This window comes from Thamnophis elegans, chromosome 6, assembly GCF_009769535.1.
Source record: "Thamnophis elegans isolate rThaEle1 chromosome 6, rThaEle1.pri, whole genome shotgun sequence".
NCBI classification, from domain to species: domain Eukaryota; kingdom Metazoa; phylum Chordata; class Lepidosauria; order Squamata; family Colubridae; genus Thamnophis; species Thamnophis elegans.
This window is the reverse complement of record NC_045546.1, coordinates 75070892-75084675: the sequence shown is the minus strand read 5'-3', so window position 1 is coordinate 75084675 and position 13784 is coordinate 75070892. Positions and strand designations below refer to the sequence as shown.

General features: G+C 39.7%; 1 protein-coding gene across 1 annotated transcript in view; it reads left to right on the top strand.

Moving 5' to 3' along the window:
* Positions 1–13784, top strand: part of ADAMTS16 (ADAM metallopeptidase with thrombospondin type 1 motif 16) — a 102025-nt gene that overhangs the window by 58750 nt on the left and 29491 nt on the right. Inside the window, exons 17-18 of the mRNA XM_032220453.1 lie at positions 846–984; positions 13097–13223. Of these exons, the coding sequence (XP_032076344.1) occupies positions 846–984; positions 13097–13223 (266 nt within the window). The remainder of the gene's footprint in view (positions 1–845; positions 985–13096; positions 13224–13784) is intronic.

The window sequence follows — 13784 nt, the reverse complement described above, 5'->3', positions numbered from 1 at the left end:
ACACGCCGAGAACAAAGATACTTCAAGGACTTTATTAACAGACAGACAGGCCCTTGGCAGCAATTCAGCACAGACAAGATGTTGCCAGCAATCCAGCACAGACAATACGGCCACAAAAGTTCTCCCACTTTAGTGCAAACGTTGACTCCTGCAAAAGGGCGTGTGCACAATCATTCCTTTTATAGTCTTGAGAGGAGCCTAATTACCACCAGCTGAGTGCAATTATCTCCTGTAACTGTGCAACTGTTCCTTCTGCCTATTAGCTCTTCTCTGCTGGGCATCCAGGAACAACTCCCTTGGCTCCTCCCCACTGCTGACATCCGGATCACACTCCCTTGTCTCCTCCCCACTGGTCCAAGGCTCAGGCGCTTCCTGGTGGCCAACCGGTCTCTCTGCGCCCTGCTCGGAGTCGGAACCCTGTCCAGGGTCCTCCACATCCTCCAGAGCTGACTCATAGGGCCCCTCGCTGTCGAAGTCCGGTGGCAGCTCCAACGGCACCTGCTGGGCCACAATACCTAAGTATAAAATTTGTAGAGAGGATATTTACTAGTTTGTGCTGATGGATCAGGTCTAGTCACACTTGTCCTACTTTGCTAAGAAAATCAATTTTCCTTGAGCTAAAAGAGACAAAATCAGGTCCTTACTTCTATTCCAGAGATTTATGCATTTTGTACTTGCACAAATATTATAATTCACTAGATTTACTTCAGTTCAACCTGAGTCATTCCAGATATTTTCAAATGTTGTATTTATTTATCTGGTCAGGAATTCCTAATTATGGAAGTGTTTATAATTTAGCACACGCTAAGCATGAACTGATAGCTTCCTTTGTTTCCTTTTGTCAGCTTCTGTCACAAGGTAAAAATCTAGGAATTGCATGGGAATATTCTCTTCCTAAAGTGGAAACCAAAAGAACACATGTATTAAAACATAACTATACGTGGGCCATCATCCGTCCTAAATGCTCAGTCTCATGTGGAGCAGGTAAGGTATCTCTAAAATGTTTTAAAATATAGTTTTATTGCAGACTACACATTGTTCCATTTTTAGAAATCAAACCTTCCCAGGCACATTCAGTTGATTCTGAAGTATAGTTCACTTGGATAATAATCTCCTTAATGAGCAATTTATTTAAACTACCTCTGAAGTTTTGTCTTAAATATTAGAGGCAAAGGGGGAAAACACCTTATGCTGATCATTTTTATTAACAAATTAAAAAAATAACACCAATACATCATACTTTTAGAAATTTAAAATATTTTCACATGTCACCCTAATACTATCTTTTGAATTGGAAATTCTGACAAAAGAGTGTATGAATGTCTGTATAATAATTTTAATAAAGGTTATAACAGTAAAAAATGAATACAAGCTAAGAAGATAGAAAAACAAAAAGGAAGTAGAAATGCAGAAAAGAAGAGAGACAAGGAAGAAAGAGAAATACAGAAGTGAGTTCTCATCTTCATCAACAGAAATATAAATAATTTTAGTAACTTACCACATCTTAAAGTATAACAATTGGTTTCTTCTTTCCATATCCCATCTCTGATCTACAAACAAATCCATAACACATTGTCATTTCAGTCCCGATGTCAATGAAAATCCATTAAAATTTATCAGAGATAACAATATATGTATTCCTTTCTTTAACAATTGCAATCTTTAGCCCATTCAAATAATTGGTTTCTTTTCATTTTTCTTTGTTCTTTCTCATGAGGTTCTTCAAAATTTTAATGTCTGTTTTGTAAATCCAATCTGAGAAAATAATCCACTTTCTTGGTTTATTATTTCTACATCACTTTTAATTATTAAAATACCAGCCAGTTTCTTTTGCATGTCAAGTACAGTATACAGCATTTTTTTCCATGTCATTCTCGTGGCTTGACCTTTGTAATTTAGTCTCAATCTTGTTAAGTAAAACCTGTTCTTCTTCCATAACATCTTTTATACACAGTCTTTCCTCTGAGACAGCACAACCCTATAAAATTAATTTCTGAGACCATTTTTTCAAAAATATCCTTCAATATGTCATGTGTTAGTTTACTTTGTTCTTTTAGCAATAGCAGTTACCTGTAGACTTATATACCGCTTCATAGGGCTTTCAGCCCTCTCTAAGCGGTTTACAGAGTCAGCATATCGCCCCCACAGTCTGGGTCCTCATTTCACCCATCTCGGAAGGATGGAAGGCTGAGTCAACCTTGAGCCGGTGAGATTAGAACCGCTGAACTGCAGATAACAGTCAGCTGAAGTGGCCTGCAGTACGGCACCCTAACCACTGAGCCACCTCGGCCTTTTCCGTAACTATAATTCAGATTTGTGAGTTCTTCTCTTTTAAGTGTAATTGACTAGTTGTAATTTTACACATAGGCAAGAAAAAACAAATGTGCAGGTGTAGAATACATGGTAACTGGCTCAACAGCAATAACTTTGGGAAGAATCTATGAGTCCTAGTGGACAATTATTTAAATACTGTATGTGCCAGTGGTGTGCTGCAAAAAAGCCAATTCTGAAATATGTTCTGTAATAACTTCTGCCTCTATTACCTAATTTTTAAATCTTTTTTTAAAAAAAAAAATCAGAGCAAAAATACTCCATGGGAATATTTTTTAGAATTAACTCCAAAATTTTGTTTCAAATTTATTTGGACCCTCATTCCATTTGAAAGTCTTAATCACCCTTTTGTGAATTATTCCAATTTCAGTTCTAAAAGTTTTAATTAAAACTTTATTTCGCTGAGGATTGAAGGAAACTCACCCAGTGCTGTCAAACATGTCCATTCAAAGATTTCTAATAGCTAAAAGCAGTTAATGTGCAATTTCCATATATATTGTGCAGACTGAAAAACTAAAATAGAAGAAAAATAGAAAAGAAAGAAAAAACAAGATATGGAGAAGCAGCTTCTGATCTTCTTTTTTTCATTCTTTTTAAAATATACTTTTTTATTTTCCATTTTCATAACATACAATCACATGTATACTATTACATAGCCAATATCCTATTGTATTAAGTAGTAATTACATCAGTTCCTCTTGTCATCAACGCCCAGAAAGATAAAAACCCATTATTAGCTCTTCTGCTCTCCATACACCTCTTTCTTCTACCTCTCTCCTACCTCCTTTCTTCCCTCCATCATCCTTTCCTAGTCTACTTCCCCTTCCTTTCTCCTTCTCCTCTCTCTACACTCCTCCTTATCCTCCTCATCTTCCCCCCTTACCCTTTCTCCTATCCCTCCCTTCCCATCTTTCTTCTCTCTTCTGTTTCCCACTCTTCCTCTCATTGGTGTATTTCCGCTTCTGAGCAAACTCCAATCTATGTTGATAGTATTTATGCTTCCATATCAATATACTTAACATATCCTAGTTTTTTTTTTAAAAAAAGAGAAGACAGTATACATGTGCAATCATATTACATTAAAATCTAACACCCCCCGTCAAGCCTAATACACATCCCTCCCTCCCACCCTCCCCCAACCCCCCCAAACCTTCCCTCCCCCGACTTCCCAGAACCCATACACGGTATAAACCTTTAACAAAAACAGTCTAAAATATATTGGAAAAAAGAATAGAAAATTGATAACATCTTTACATTGAACTTAGCTCCTCCTTGCTAGGCTAACTTTAAACAATTTATATCATTCCTGATCTTAATCATAAGCTATCTGGAATTTCTTAGTCCCATATTTATTTTGTATATAATCAGCTTCTGATCTTCTTTACAGCAGTAATAAGTACAATTATAAATTTGCCTCTTTATCTAAAGTTACATCATGACTATACTCCTTCTGTAATCAATCGTAATTTCATTTTTTTCTGTTTCATGCAAAAAGTCTATAAGGTGTTTCCAACAACAAGCAATTTCCAGAAGTGATTAGAGGAGGTAATATGCAAAGTAGTGTCATTTCAACGGCACTGATCTTGGTTTGAGCAAGATGGCTCATCCCACCGAACTCTAAATTCACAGAGGCCACTAATCTTATGGTCTCCTTGTGAGCTGTCGGGAGGACATGTGGCCAATCTCAAATCCATAGAGATTTCAAAGAGCCAGTTTTACTAGCCAGTTCTTCATCTGCTACAATTGTTAGGACCCCCTTTCATGGAGTGGTCTTCAGTCTGCTATTTCTTATCTGGAAGTCCAAAATTAAACAACACCTTTCAAAAAATACTTTTACAAGTAGTTATTCTTTCTTCAACTTTGACTGAGACTTGAGTGACAATAATCTGAAATATTTCATATGTGTATCTATTTACAGCGTATGTATTTATCAACACTGTATCTAAGGTGTATCTATTTATCTACAAATCTATTTAACTGGATCAAAATTTTGAGTTTTGGTTAGGTTGAAACTAGACTTTTATTAAAAGACAGTAATTTTCTTTTTTGGCATTCTTTTATGTTACTGAAGAAGGTAATAAAAGGACTCTGTTTTCTTCAAGGTATAATAATGCAAAAGATAATGAGCTTGGACAGGTTGAGGACTAGATGCTAAAATCAGAGGCTCAAAATGACCCCTGAAATAGTTAGCTGCTTTCCTCTATTCCAGAGTAATATCCCCCAAACTATTGCCTTTCAGATGTGTTAGTTTACCATTCCTGTCATTGCTTTGTGGGCTGAGATGAAGGGAGGTAAAAATTCGATCTAATCTGAAAACAGGGTGGGAAAATCCCCGTGAAGATACATGCTTATGTTATCCATTTGAGATCCTGTCACCTAGACTAGTCTGGGGAGCTATCAAGGATTGATAAGATGAACATTACATTGTTAGAGGACAGCATCAGCTTCTCAGCTGTCTATTTATGGGGTGATAATCAGCTACTGCTTGTTCTGTGTAAACACCTGCCACCTGGAGAATGAAGAGCAGATGTCATGTAAAAGGTAAAAGGTCAAAATGACTGTGATCCTTAAAAACTGAAGCTGATCTTTGTCTCAGCACCTTCAATACAGATGCTACAGGCCTTGACCAAGCCAAGGTGGTGCAGTGGTTAAATGCAGCACTGCAGGCTACTGCTAGATCAGCAGGTCAGCGGTTCAAATCTCACCGGCTCAGGGTTGACTCAGCCTTCCATCCTTCCGAGGTGGGTAAAATGAGGACCCAGATTGTTGGGGGCAATATGCTGACTCTCTGTAAACCGCTTAGAGAGGCCTGAAAGGCCTATGAAGCGGTATATAAGTCTACTGCTATTGCTATTGCTATTGCTATTATTGACCTAAGAGGGCTACGCTTGTCAAACTGTAGCAGGATTTTAAAGTGATCATTTGCCCTTATTCAATCTTTCAAGTTTCAAGTTTATTAGGATTTGTATGCCGCCCACTCCCATAGGTTTAGGTTTATAGGTTTATTGGGATTTATATGCCGCCCTTTTCCCTGAGGGGACTCAGGGCGGCTGACAACAGACAAGAAACATACGATTTTAAAAATAGAGATAAAAAATAAAAATACAGAATTAAAACTCATATCACCCATTCCATCTAAACAGGGCTGGATATCTTATCAACAGCCCCAGGCCTGCCGGAACAGCCAGGTCTTGACGGCTTTGCGGAAGGCTGGGAGAATAGTAAGGGTCCGGGTCTCTGCAGGGAGATCGTTCCACAGGGCCGGCGCAGCAACAGAGAAGGCCCTCCCCCGGGGAGTCACCAACCGGCATTGTCCGGCTGACGGCACCCGGAGGAGGCCCAACCTGTGCGATCTTGTTGGTCATTGGGAGGTAAGTGGCAGGAGGCGGTCTCTCAGGTAGCCAGGTCCTAAACCATGAAGGGCTTTAACAGTATTTATATGTATGTGTTAATGTCACCTCGATGGATTTATTAGTTAACCACTACTAAATTACACATTGCTAAGGCTTGAATTAAATGCTTAGTAGGCAGCGTTCTTGCAGAAAATTTCTGCTGCAAGTATAAAAAGAAAAAGGAATGGCAAAAAGCAAACAAGGAAGGGTTTCCTTCACCCTGAGCCCAATTTGTTTTGGGTTCTGATAAAAACTCCCTCCCCTCCCTCGAAGCCAAAGAGGAAGTTGCAGTGGACAAACAATGGAATGGGATAAATTAACTGTGCACATGCTTCTTCATGAAGAAGCATAGCTGGACACACTGGCAGCTGGGTATTTATTGTTCCAAGTATTTTATCAGTTTGTTTTTTCTTTGTCAATTTTAGCTTCCAGAGATCTACTCATTTCAATAAAATGTAGGTCCACTTGTGCAATTCTGACCTTTGAAAAGTGTAGCAATGTGCATAACTCAGTGCTAATCATTGTTTGTTCATTCATCTCAATAATTGTATGGTGTTATAGTCAGGTGTTGTTGTCTGAGAGCTAAACTTAATACTGCTTTCCTGGCCAAGCATTATCTGATATTGTTTTCTCACCTTCAATGATACATTGGGTGGAGAATGTGACAATTATGTGAAAGCAGTACCAAAACAAGCATTGCATTTAATTTTAACAAGGAAAAGTTACAGGTCACACAGTGGCCTTGATAATTACTCCACTAGATTTAAAACTAGTCATGGAAACAACCCTAGACTCCAGATGCACTAATGAGTTACAACTTATGAGATGGAGCTTCATTTAGCAATAGCAATAGCAGTTAGACTTATATGCCGCTTCATAGGGCTTTCAGCCCTCTCTAAGCGGTTTACAGAGTCAGCATATCGCCCCCAACAATCTGGGTCCTCATTTTACCCACCTCGGAAGGATGGAAGGATGAGTCAACCCTGAGCCGGTGAGATTTGAACAGCCGAACTGCAGCTAACAGTCAGCTGAAGTAGCCTGCAGTGCTGCACTCTAACCACTGCGCCACCTCGGCTGTCTAAACATAGTGTCATCCTATATCACATTTTTAACATGATGATCCATATTTTATTATTTCAGGAGTCCTTTCTTCCCCTGAATGTTTGTACATACTTTGAAGGGGGGGGATAAATCTTCAAATCAGCAAGATAAAAGAATTCCCTTTTCTTTAAATGGTTTGGAGAATTAGTGTGAATGAGAAAGCACAATAATAATTGAGAGAGATGGAACAAGAAAGTAAGAAGCAGAAACTCCAATGATTTCTCATAATGTTATTTCCTTCCTTTTTCTCCATTCCTGTTATGATTGGAACCACTATGGAAATTGCCACTTAAATGTAATCTTATATGAAATTTGTAACTAACCTGGCAGTGTCATTCCAGACTGATTTCAAATATCCTGAGAGTTACCTTGAAGTAAGATGGGAAGTCTATAAATTTTGTAAATAAATAAAATAAAATAAAATAATTAGTTAATTAATGAATAAAAAGTAAGGGTTTTTTTAATTGCAAAATTCATCTTACTACCTTCCAAAACTTACTCTAAATATTAGGATGATTCGTTGCAGCTACGCTAAAGCAAAATTGTGGTTTCAACATAGTGGCCATATTTTAAATAATGTATTCATTCCAGCTGAAAATCAGACAGCTGAGAAGACAATAAATCAAATGTTTTATTACAATTATAAATCATATAAATTGGGTCAGCGACTCCCACTCTCCAGACATAGGAGCTTCTTGTTTAACCATTTTTATAAAAGATTCTCTTTATATCTTAATGCCAAAGAATTAAAAATGTGTGTACCTTTAATAGATATGCAGGATTCAACCTTGCTGAAATTCTTTTGCTGTAGCTGCCAGAAAAACCAATGTGGCCCTAGACTGCATCAACAGTATTCAGTTTTGGTCACCGTGATGCAAAAATTAAGTTGAGGCTCTAGTGCACGGAAGAGCAATAAAAATGATTACGGGACTAGAGCAGTGGAGGGATTCAAATAATTTAACAGCCGGTTCTCTGCCCTAATGACTATCTGGATAGGTGGGGCTCGGTGGTCATGTGACTGGGTGGGCTTCGCCAACTCAAGGACACTCAAGCTGATGGGCACATCACCTTAGCTGTCACAATGTAATAAGGGTTAACCGGAGAGGCAGTTTCTGTAAGCAGGTCAATAAAGATTAGGCTAGAAACAACACCAGAATGTTTCCTTCCTGCCTTCCTTACAGGATTAGCCCTGTAAAGTGGAAAAAAACAAAAGGAGATTTCTTCCAACAATCGGTTCTCTGAACTGCTTAGAAAGTTACCAACCGGTTCTCCCCAATAGGTGCGAACTGGCTGAATCCCACCACTGGACTAGAGACTAAAACATGTGATGAATCATTGCTGGAAAGTCTAGTTTCTAGCAAAGAGAAGCACTGGGCTGACATGAGACCAGTCTTCTAATATCTAAGGGGCTACCACAAAGAAGAGCTATTCTCCAAAACACCTGACAGTGGGACAAAAATTAATGGATGGAAGTTTATTAAAGAGAGATCCAGTACTAAGAAGAAATTTCTTGACAGTGAGAACAATTAATCAGTGGAAAGGCTTGCCTCCAGAAGTTGTAGTTGTTTCATCCCTGGAGGATTTTAAGAAGAGATTGGACAGCCATTTGTCTGGACTCGAAGACTTCCAAGGCCCCTTCCAACTTTATTATTCTGTTTCTGGTCAACTTCAGTAACATTTGAATAGTTACTTTATGTAGTAATTATGTAGTAATTAGCAGCATAACTAAAAAAAGTGCATGTCTATCTGCAATAAACCTAACATGCTCGGGCTCTATATTCAGTGTTGTTATTACTCACGAGGAACTATCAGTTGTGAAGCAATAAAGTACTAGCAATAGCAATAGCAGTTAGACTTATATACCGCTTCATAGGGCTTTCAGCCCTCTCTAAGCGGTTTACAGAGTCAGCAAATTGGCCCCACAGTCTGGGTCCTCATTTCACCCACCTCGGAAGGATGGAAGGCTGAGTCAACCTTTGAGCCGGTGAGATTTGAACCGCCGAACTGCAGATAGCAGTCAGCTGAGGTGGCCTGCAGTACTGCACCCTAACCACTGCGCCACCTCGGCTCTTTATGATCCTGTACTGGTTGTTCCACTTCCATATGAAGATCTGCATAAGACTTTCTGTCCAGTTGTAGTTAGCCACCTCGGTTCTTAGTACTGATACGCTGATAAAGCATTAGGCTACTATTAGGTTTCACAGAGCTTTTATGAGGATAAATAAAAACTAATTGGAAACTTTTTGAATAGCAGCAATTATTCATATGAGTCTTAAATACTGCTATTTGCCTTCTCAGTCCAGAAGACTAATGAGCAGAGACACTGTGAGCTTGGAGTCTGATTTATTTGACAAACTCAAGGGCTGCTCTTGCCTTCTTCCCAAACGCTTGCTTCTCAGAGCAATTCAAAGTCACTCACCTTGCTGGGAAGATGACCTGCTGTCAGCTATTTTCTGAGCTTCTTGTGAGTCATTACACAGACAGCATGTGATGGGCAGGTCCATAAAATGGATGACTAATTCGTCTGGATGCCTGGCGAGCCATATATTATGTAACTATCAAAAATAGCAGAGTCTGCATAGGGAGACTACATTGGGAAAGAGGCTGATAATAATAGAACTAAAATAAGTTGTAGAATAGTCTCCTTTCATCTCTAGGTGATAAACAGCCACCATTGCCTCACTCACTACTTTGCATTAGTAGATTGATATGAATTTATATCAGTCATGCAAAATGTTATGAAATTTAAAAAAGTACATACACAAAGAAATCTGTAAAGAAGAGGATAAACTTCAGTGGTGGGTTTCAAAAAATTTTCGAACCTACTCTATGGGTGTGGCCTCCTTTGTGGGAGTGGCTTGCCGGCCATGTGACCTGGTGGGAGTGGCTTGCCGGCCATGTGTTTTCTCTCTCTCTCTCTCTCTCTCTTTCCTTCCTTTTGTGTCTCTGTCCCTTTTTCCTTTTTTCTTTCATCTCTCTCTAACTTTTTCTTTCTTTTTTCTTTATTTCTTTCTTTCTTCCTTTCTCTTTCTCCCTGTGTGTGAGTCTGTGTGTGTGTGTGTGTGTGTGTGTGTGTGTGTGTCAGGGGTGGGTTTCTCGCCCCGTTCCAACCGTTTCGGTTGGAACGGGGCCGGAGGCGTCCTCGTGCACGCGCGCAGCGCACGCATGCGTACTAGTGTCTGTGCGATGCTCCAGCTGCTCCTGGAGGATCGCGCAGGTGCTGTATGCATCCTGCGCATGCATGGAAGCGCAGAACTCGGGTAAGGAACGCGGGCGGGCGGGTGGGCCCTTCGCCGTTCCCAGAAGTTACTCACTTCCGGGTTTGCCGACCAACCTGTTCGCGGGGACCACCGCGAACCGGTTGAAACCCACCCCTGGTGTGTGTGTGTGAGAGTGGTGGGTTTCAAAAATTTTTGGAGCCTCTTCTGTAGGTATGGCCTGCTTTCCGGGTCCACTGGTGGAACCTCTTCTAACCGGTTCGGTAGATTTGACGAAGCAGTTCTACCGAACTGGTGCGAACTGGTAGGAACCCACCTCTGATAAACTTACACTAAAAGAAATGTGCATAGAAGGAATGAAGGAATGGGGGGAAACCCCATGATAGGAGAAAAGTAGATGATAAAAGATGAAGAGAATAAGTGTAAGCCTGCCACATGGATCGCCATACCCACCTTAGTAGTCTGAGGTGGTTCCCTTCAGACAAAGTCTCCCTAGTAACTATTTTCTAAAGGCCCTCTTACTATTGAGACAGGTTTGGAGGATAAAAAAACAGGGGATTATGAGTCTTAATGTTTAGAGAGCACTTGAACTCAGTGAAGAAGGCACCAAATAAAGACAATTGAGTTTCTTCCAGCCAAAGTTGACATAAGTTGAGAGCTGCTCCATCCCATCCTTTCTTTCTTCTTCATAGAGCATCAGTGGATTCTGTAACTATAATATGGTCATTCCCTGCAGTGGGAATCCTTGAAAGACTAAAGACAAGTTTGAGTTGTATAAGCTGAGTAAGATGGGGAAGTGGAATGGTAATAATTCTGCCCACCAGCCCACCATCTATCTCATCCTGAGGCTGTTTACATAAACTTTGTCAAACTATATATAGTGGAATGTAAGTTTAAACAGGTTAATGAAATGGGTCAAACATTCCTCCAGAATAGCAGTGTGTGTCAGACCAAACAAACTGCATTGTGCTTTTACAAATTTTATGAGGGTTGATCACTATGTAACCTCTCCACATATTCTAAGGCATAAAAAATGTGCACAGATTTGCAAAGAAAAAAACCTCTAAATTGGAGTCACAGCACTTGCCTGCACTGTGCTAAATGTACAAGCTGAAAAATTTGGCCTAGACAGATAGATAATCCCTATTTGCAAACTTTCAGATCAGATACTCTAAACTTTTATCTAATTCAAATGTAGTCAACAAAACTCTTCTCATAATATAAGATCTATACTGTTGTACTTGAATTCTGCATACTACATTTTGATAGCTTTTTTTTTTTCATTTTATTGCCTTTTTGGAGTTTGTTGTCTTTTCATCCTTTTGTATTACTTTCCAATATACTTGAGAATTGGTATATGCTCAGATTATCAGTTTCCAATTCATTGTTTCCTTTAAAATTATCAGAATCATTGGTAAGATATCAGTCATTATCAGATCACAATGGCTCCCAAAGACCCATTAGATCACACAGGGTCGGCCTCCTCCGGGTTCCGTCTACCAGCCAATGCCGTCTGGCTACCACTCGGGGGAGGGCCTTCTCTGTAGCAGCTCCGGCCCTTTGGAACAAACTCCCCGTGGAAATTCGGACCCTCACCTCTCTCCAGGCCTTCCGAAAAGCCGTCAAAACCTGGCTGTGCCCGCAGGCCTGGGGTTGATGAGTTCCCTTCCCCCCTCGACCTGTGTGGTTGTGTGATTCTTGGCTATTTTAACTACTGTATTGTACTCTGTGTTCCCTTTCCCCCTTTGAGTTGTTCGCTGCCCTGAGTCCCTCCCGGAATAGGGCGGCATATAAATAAAACAAATCTCAATCTCACAAAATCTATTTTGTGCTGTAATTTAATTAGTGCTTGTATGTAGACCTATGTACTGATGATGTATAAGAATAGGGTGAGAAATGTAAAGTGAGAGCTGTAACAAACTGCACACATTGTCTGAAAATAAAATGTAAAAAGGGAGTAATGGGTTAATAAAAAAAAAACAATCCAGAAATAAAATCAAAACATTTGAATTGGGATAACTTTCTAAATAATCCCCTTGTTTCCTTTCTCTAAAGACATTGGTCTGAATTACACATCCCTGAATGATTGAAAAAGGAAGCTGCATCCCTCTTCTGCTAATATAGAACTAACAACAAGCTAGCTTGTGTAGACACAACTGAGTTTACATTTTAGTCAAAAAACATAGATGGGAACAAGAAAAATCTGCAGAAAAGAAAGACAACTGTGGATCAGCAATTAGGAGCAAATGGTATATCATAGTCCCCAGAATTGTTTGTCAAATAGTATGAAATTAGTGAATTCTTTTTTTTTTTTAGGTTCAAAAGTTTTATTTTCTTTTAAAACAAACATTTCATCATTCCTCAATCAGTAAGACATCGGAGTACAATTTTTTGTGTGTCAAAATAGTTCTAGTTTACCACCAAATTCTTGTCTAGCCTAATGTATACCCCTCCCTCCCTCCACCCTCCCCCCCAACCCCCCTCCTCCTTCCCCCCCCCCAACTTCCCAGAACCCGTACACGGTATGGATTTTTAACAAACACAGTCTAAAATGTATTGAGAAAACAGAAATAAAGAAATTAATGACATCTCTACATTGATCTTAGCTTCTTCTTGCTGAGCTAACTTTAAACAATTTAAATCATTTCTGATCTTAAGCATAGGCTAACTGGAATTTCTTGGTCCCGTATTTATTTTGTATATAGTCAATCCATTTTTTCCAGTCTCGTTTATATCTCTCATTTGAGTGATCCTTAAGATATGCCGATATTTTAGCCATCTCGGCTAAGTTTGTGACTTTCAATGTCCATTCTTGAGTTGTAGGCAGGTCTTCCTTCTTCCAGTATTGCGCCGAAATTAGTGAATTCTTAAATTCACTAAAATTCTTTGACCTGGGAAATAAAACCATGGGAAGTAGTCATATAAGTGTCCTTGTTGTTTGTGTAGGATTGTGTAAGATGGACACAGCAGCTTTAGATAATCAAGAGATGGAGTTTCAAATGTAAGCAGTTGTTCATGATTTTGTGCTTGCCGTTTGTGCTGTCTTATATGCAGGTCAAATTGTGACAAAAGAAACCTGCTACGAAGATTTTCAAGTACAAGTTGATGCTTCCTTATGTGACCCTAAGAGCCGACCAGCTACTGGAGCCATCCCTTGCAAAATGCCAGCTTGTCTTCCCAGGTAATAAAATGCACAACAAAGTGTGCATTTCCTCAAAAGTACGTGGCATTGCATGTATCTGTTAAATGAACTCTTGTTTGGAATGTGTTTATAATACGCACTGGCTTCCAGTTTGTTTCCAGGCATGGTTCAAGTATTGTTCATTAATTATAAGGCTTTGACAAGTGAAGTAGTTCTTGGTGTGATAAGCTTTGGGAAATCTAGGCTGAAATATAGAAGAGCCGAGGTGGCGCAGTGGTTAGAGTGCAGTACTACAGGCCACTTCAGCTGACTGCTAACTGCAGTTCGGCGGTTCAAATCTCACCGGCTCAAGGTTGACTCAGCCTTCCATCCTTCCGAGGTGGGTAAAATGAGGACCCAGACTGTGGGGGCGATATGCTGACTCTGTAAACCGCTTAGAGAGGGCTGAAAGCCCTATGAAGCGGTATATAAGTCGAACTGCTATTGCTATTGCTATTGCTAAATATATTACCATTTGCGAAACATTTTCTAAAACTTTGGACTGAACATTCATGCCAAAGCTGGCCATGAAGAGCCATAGTGGCACAGTGTTGCAGGCAA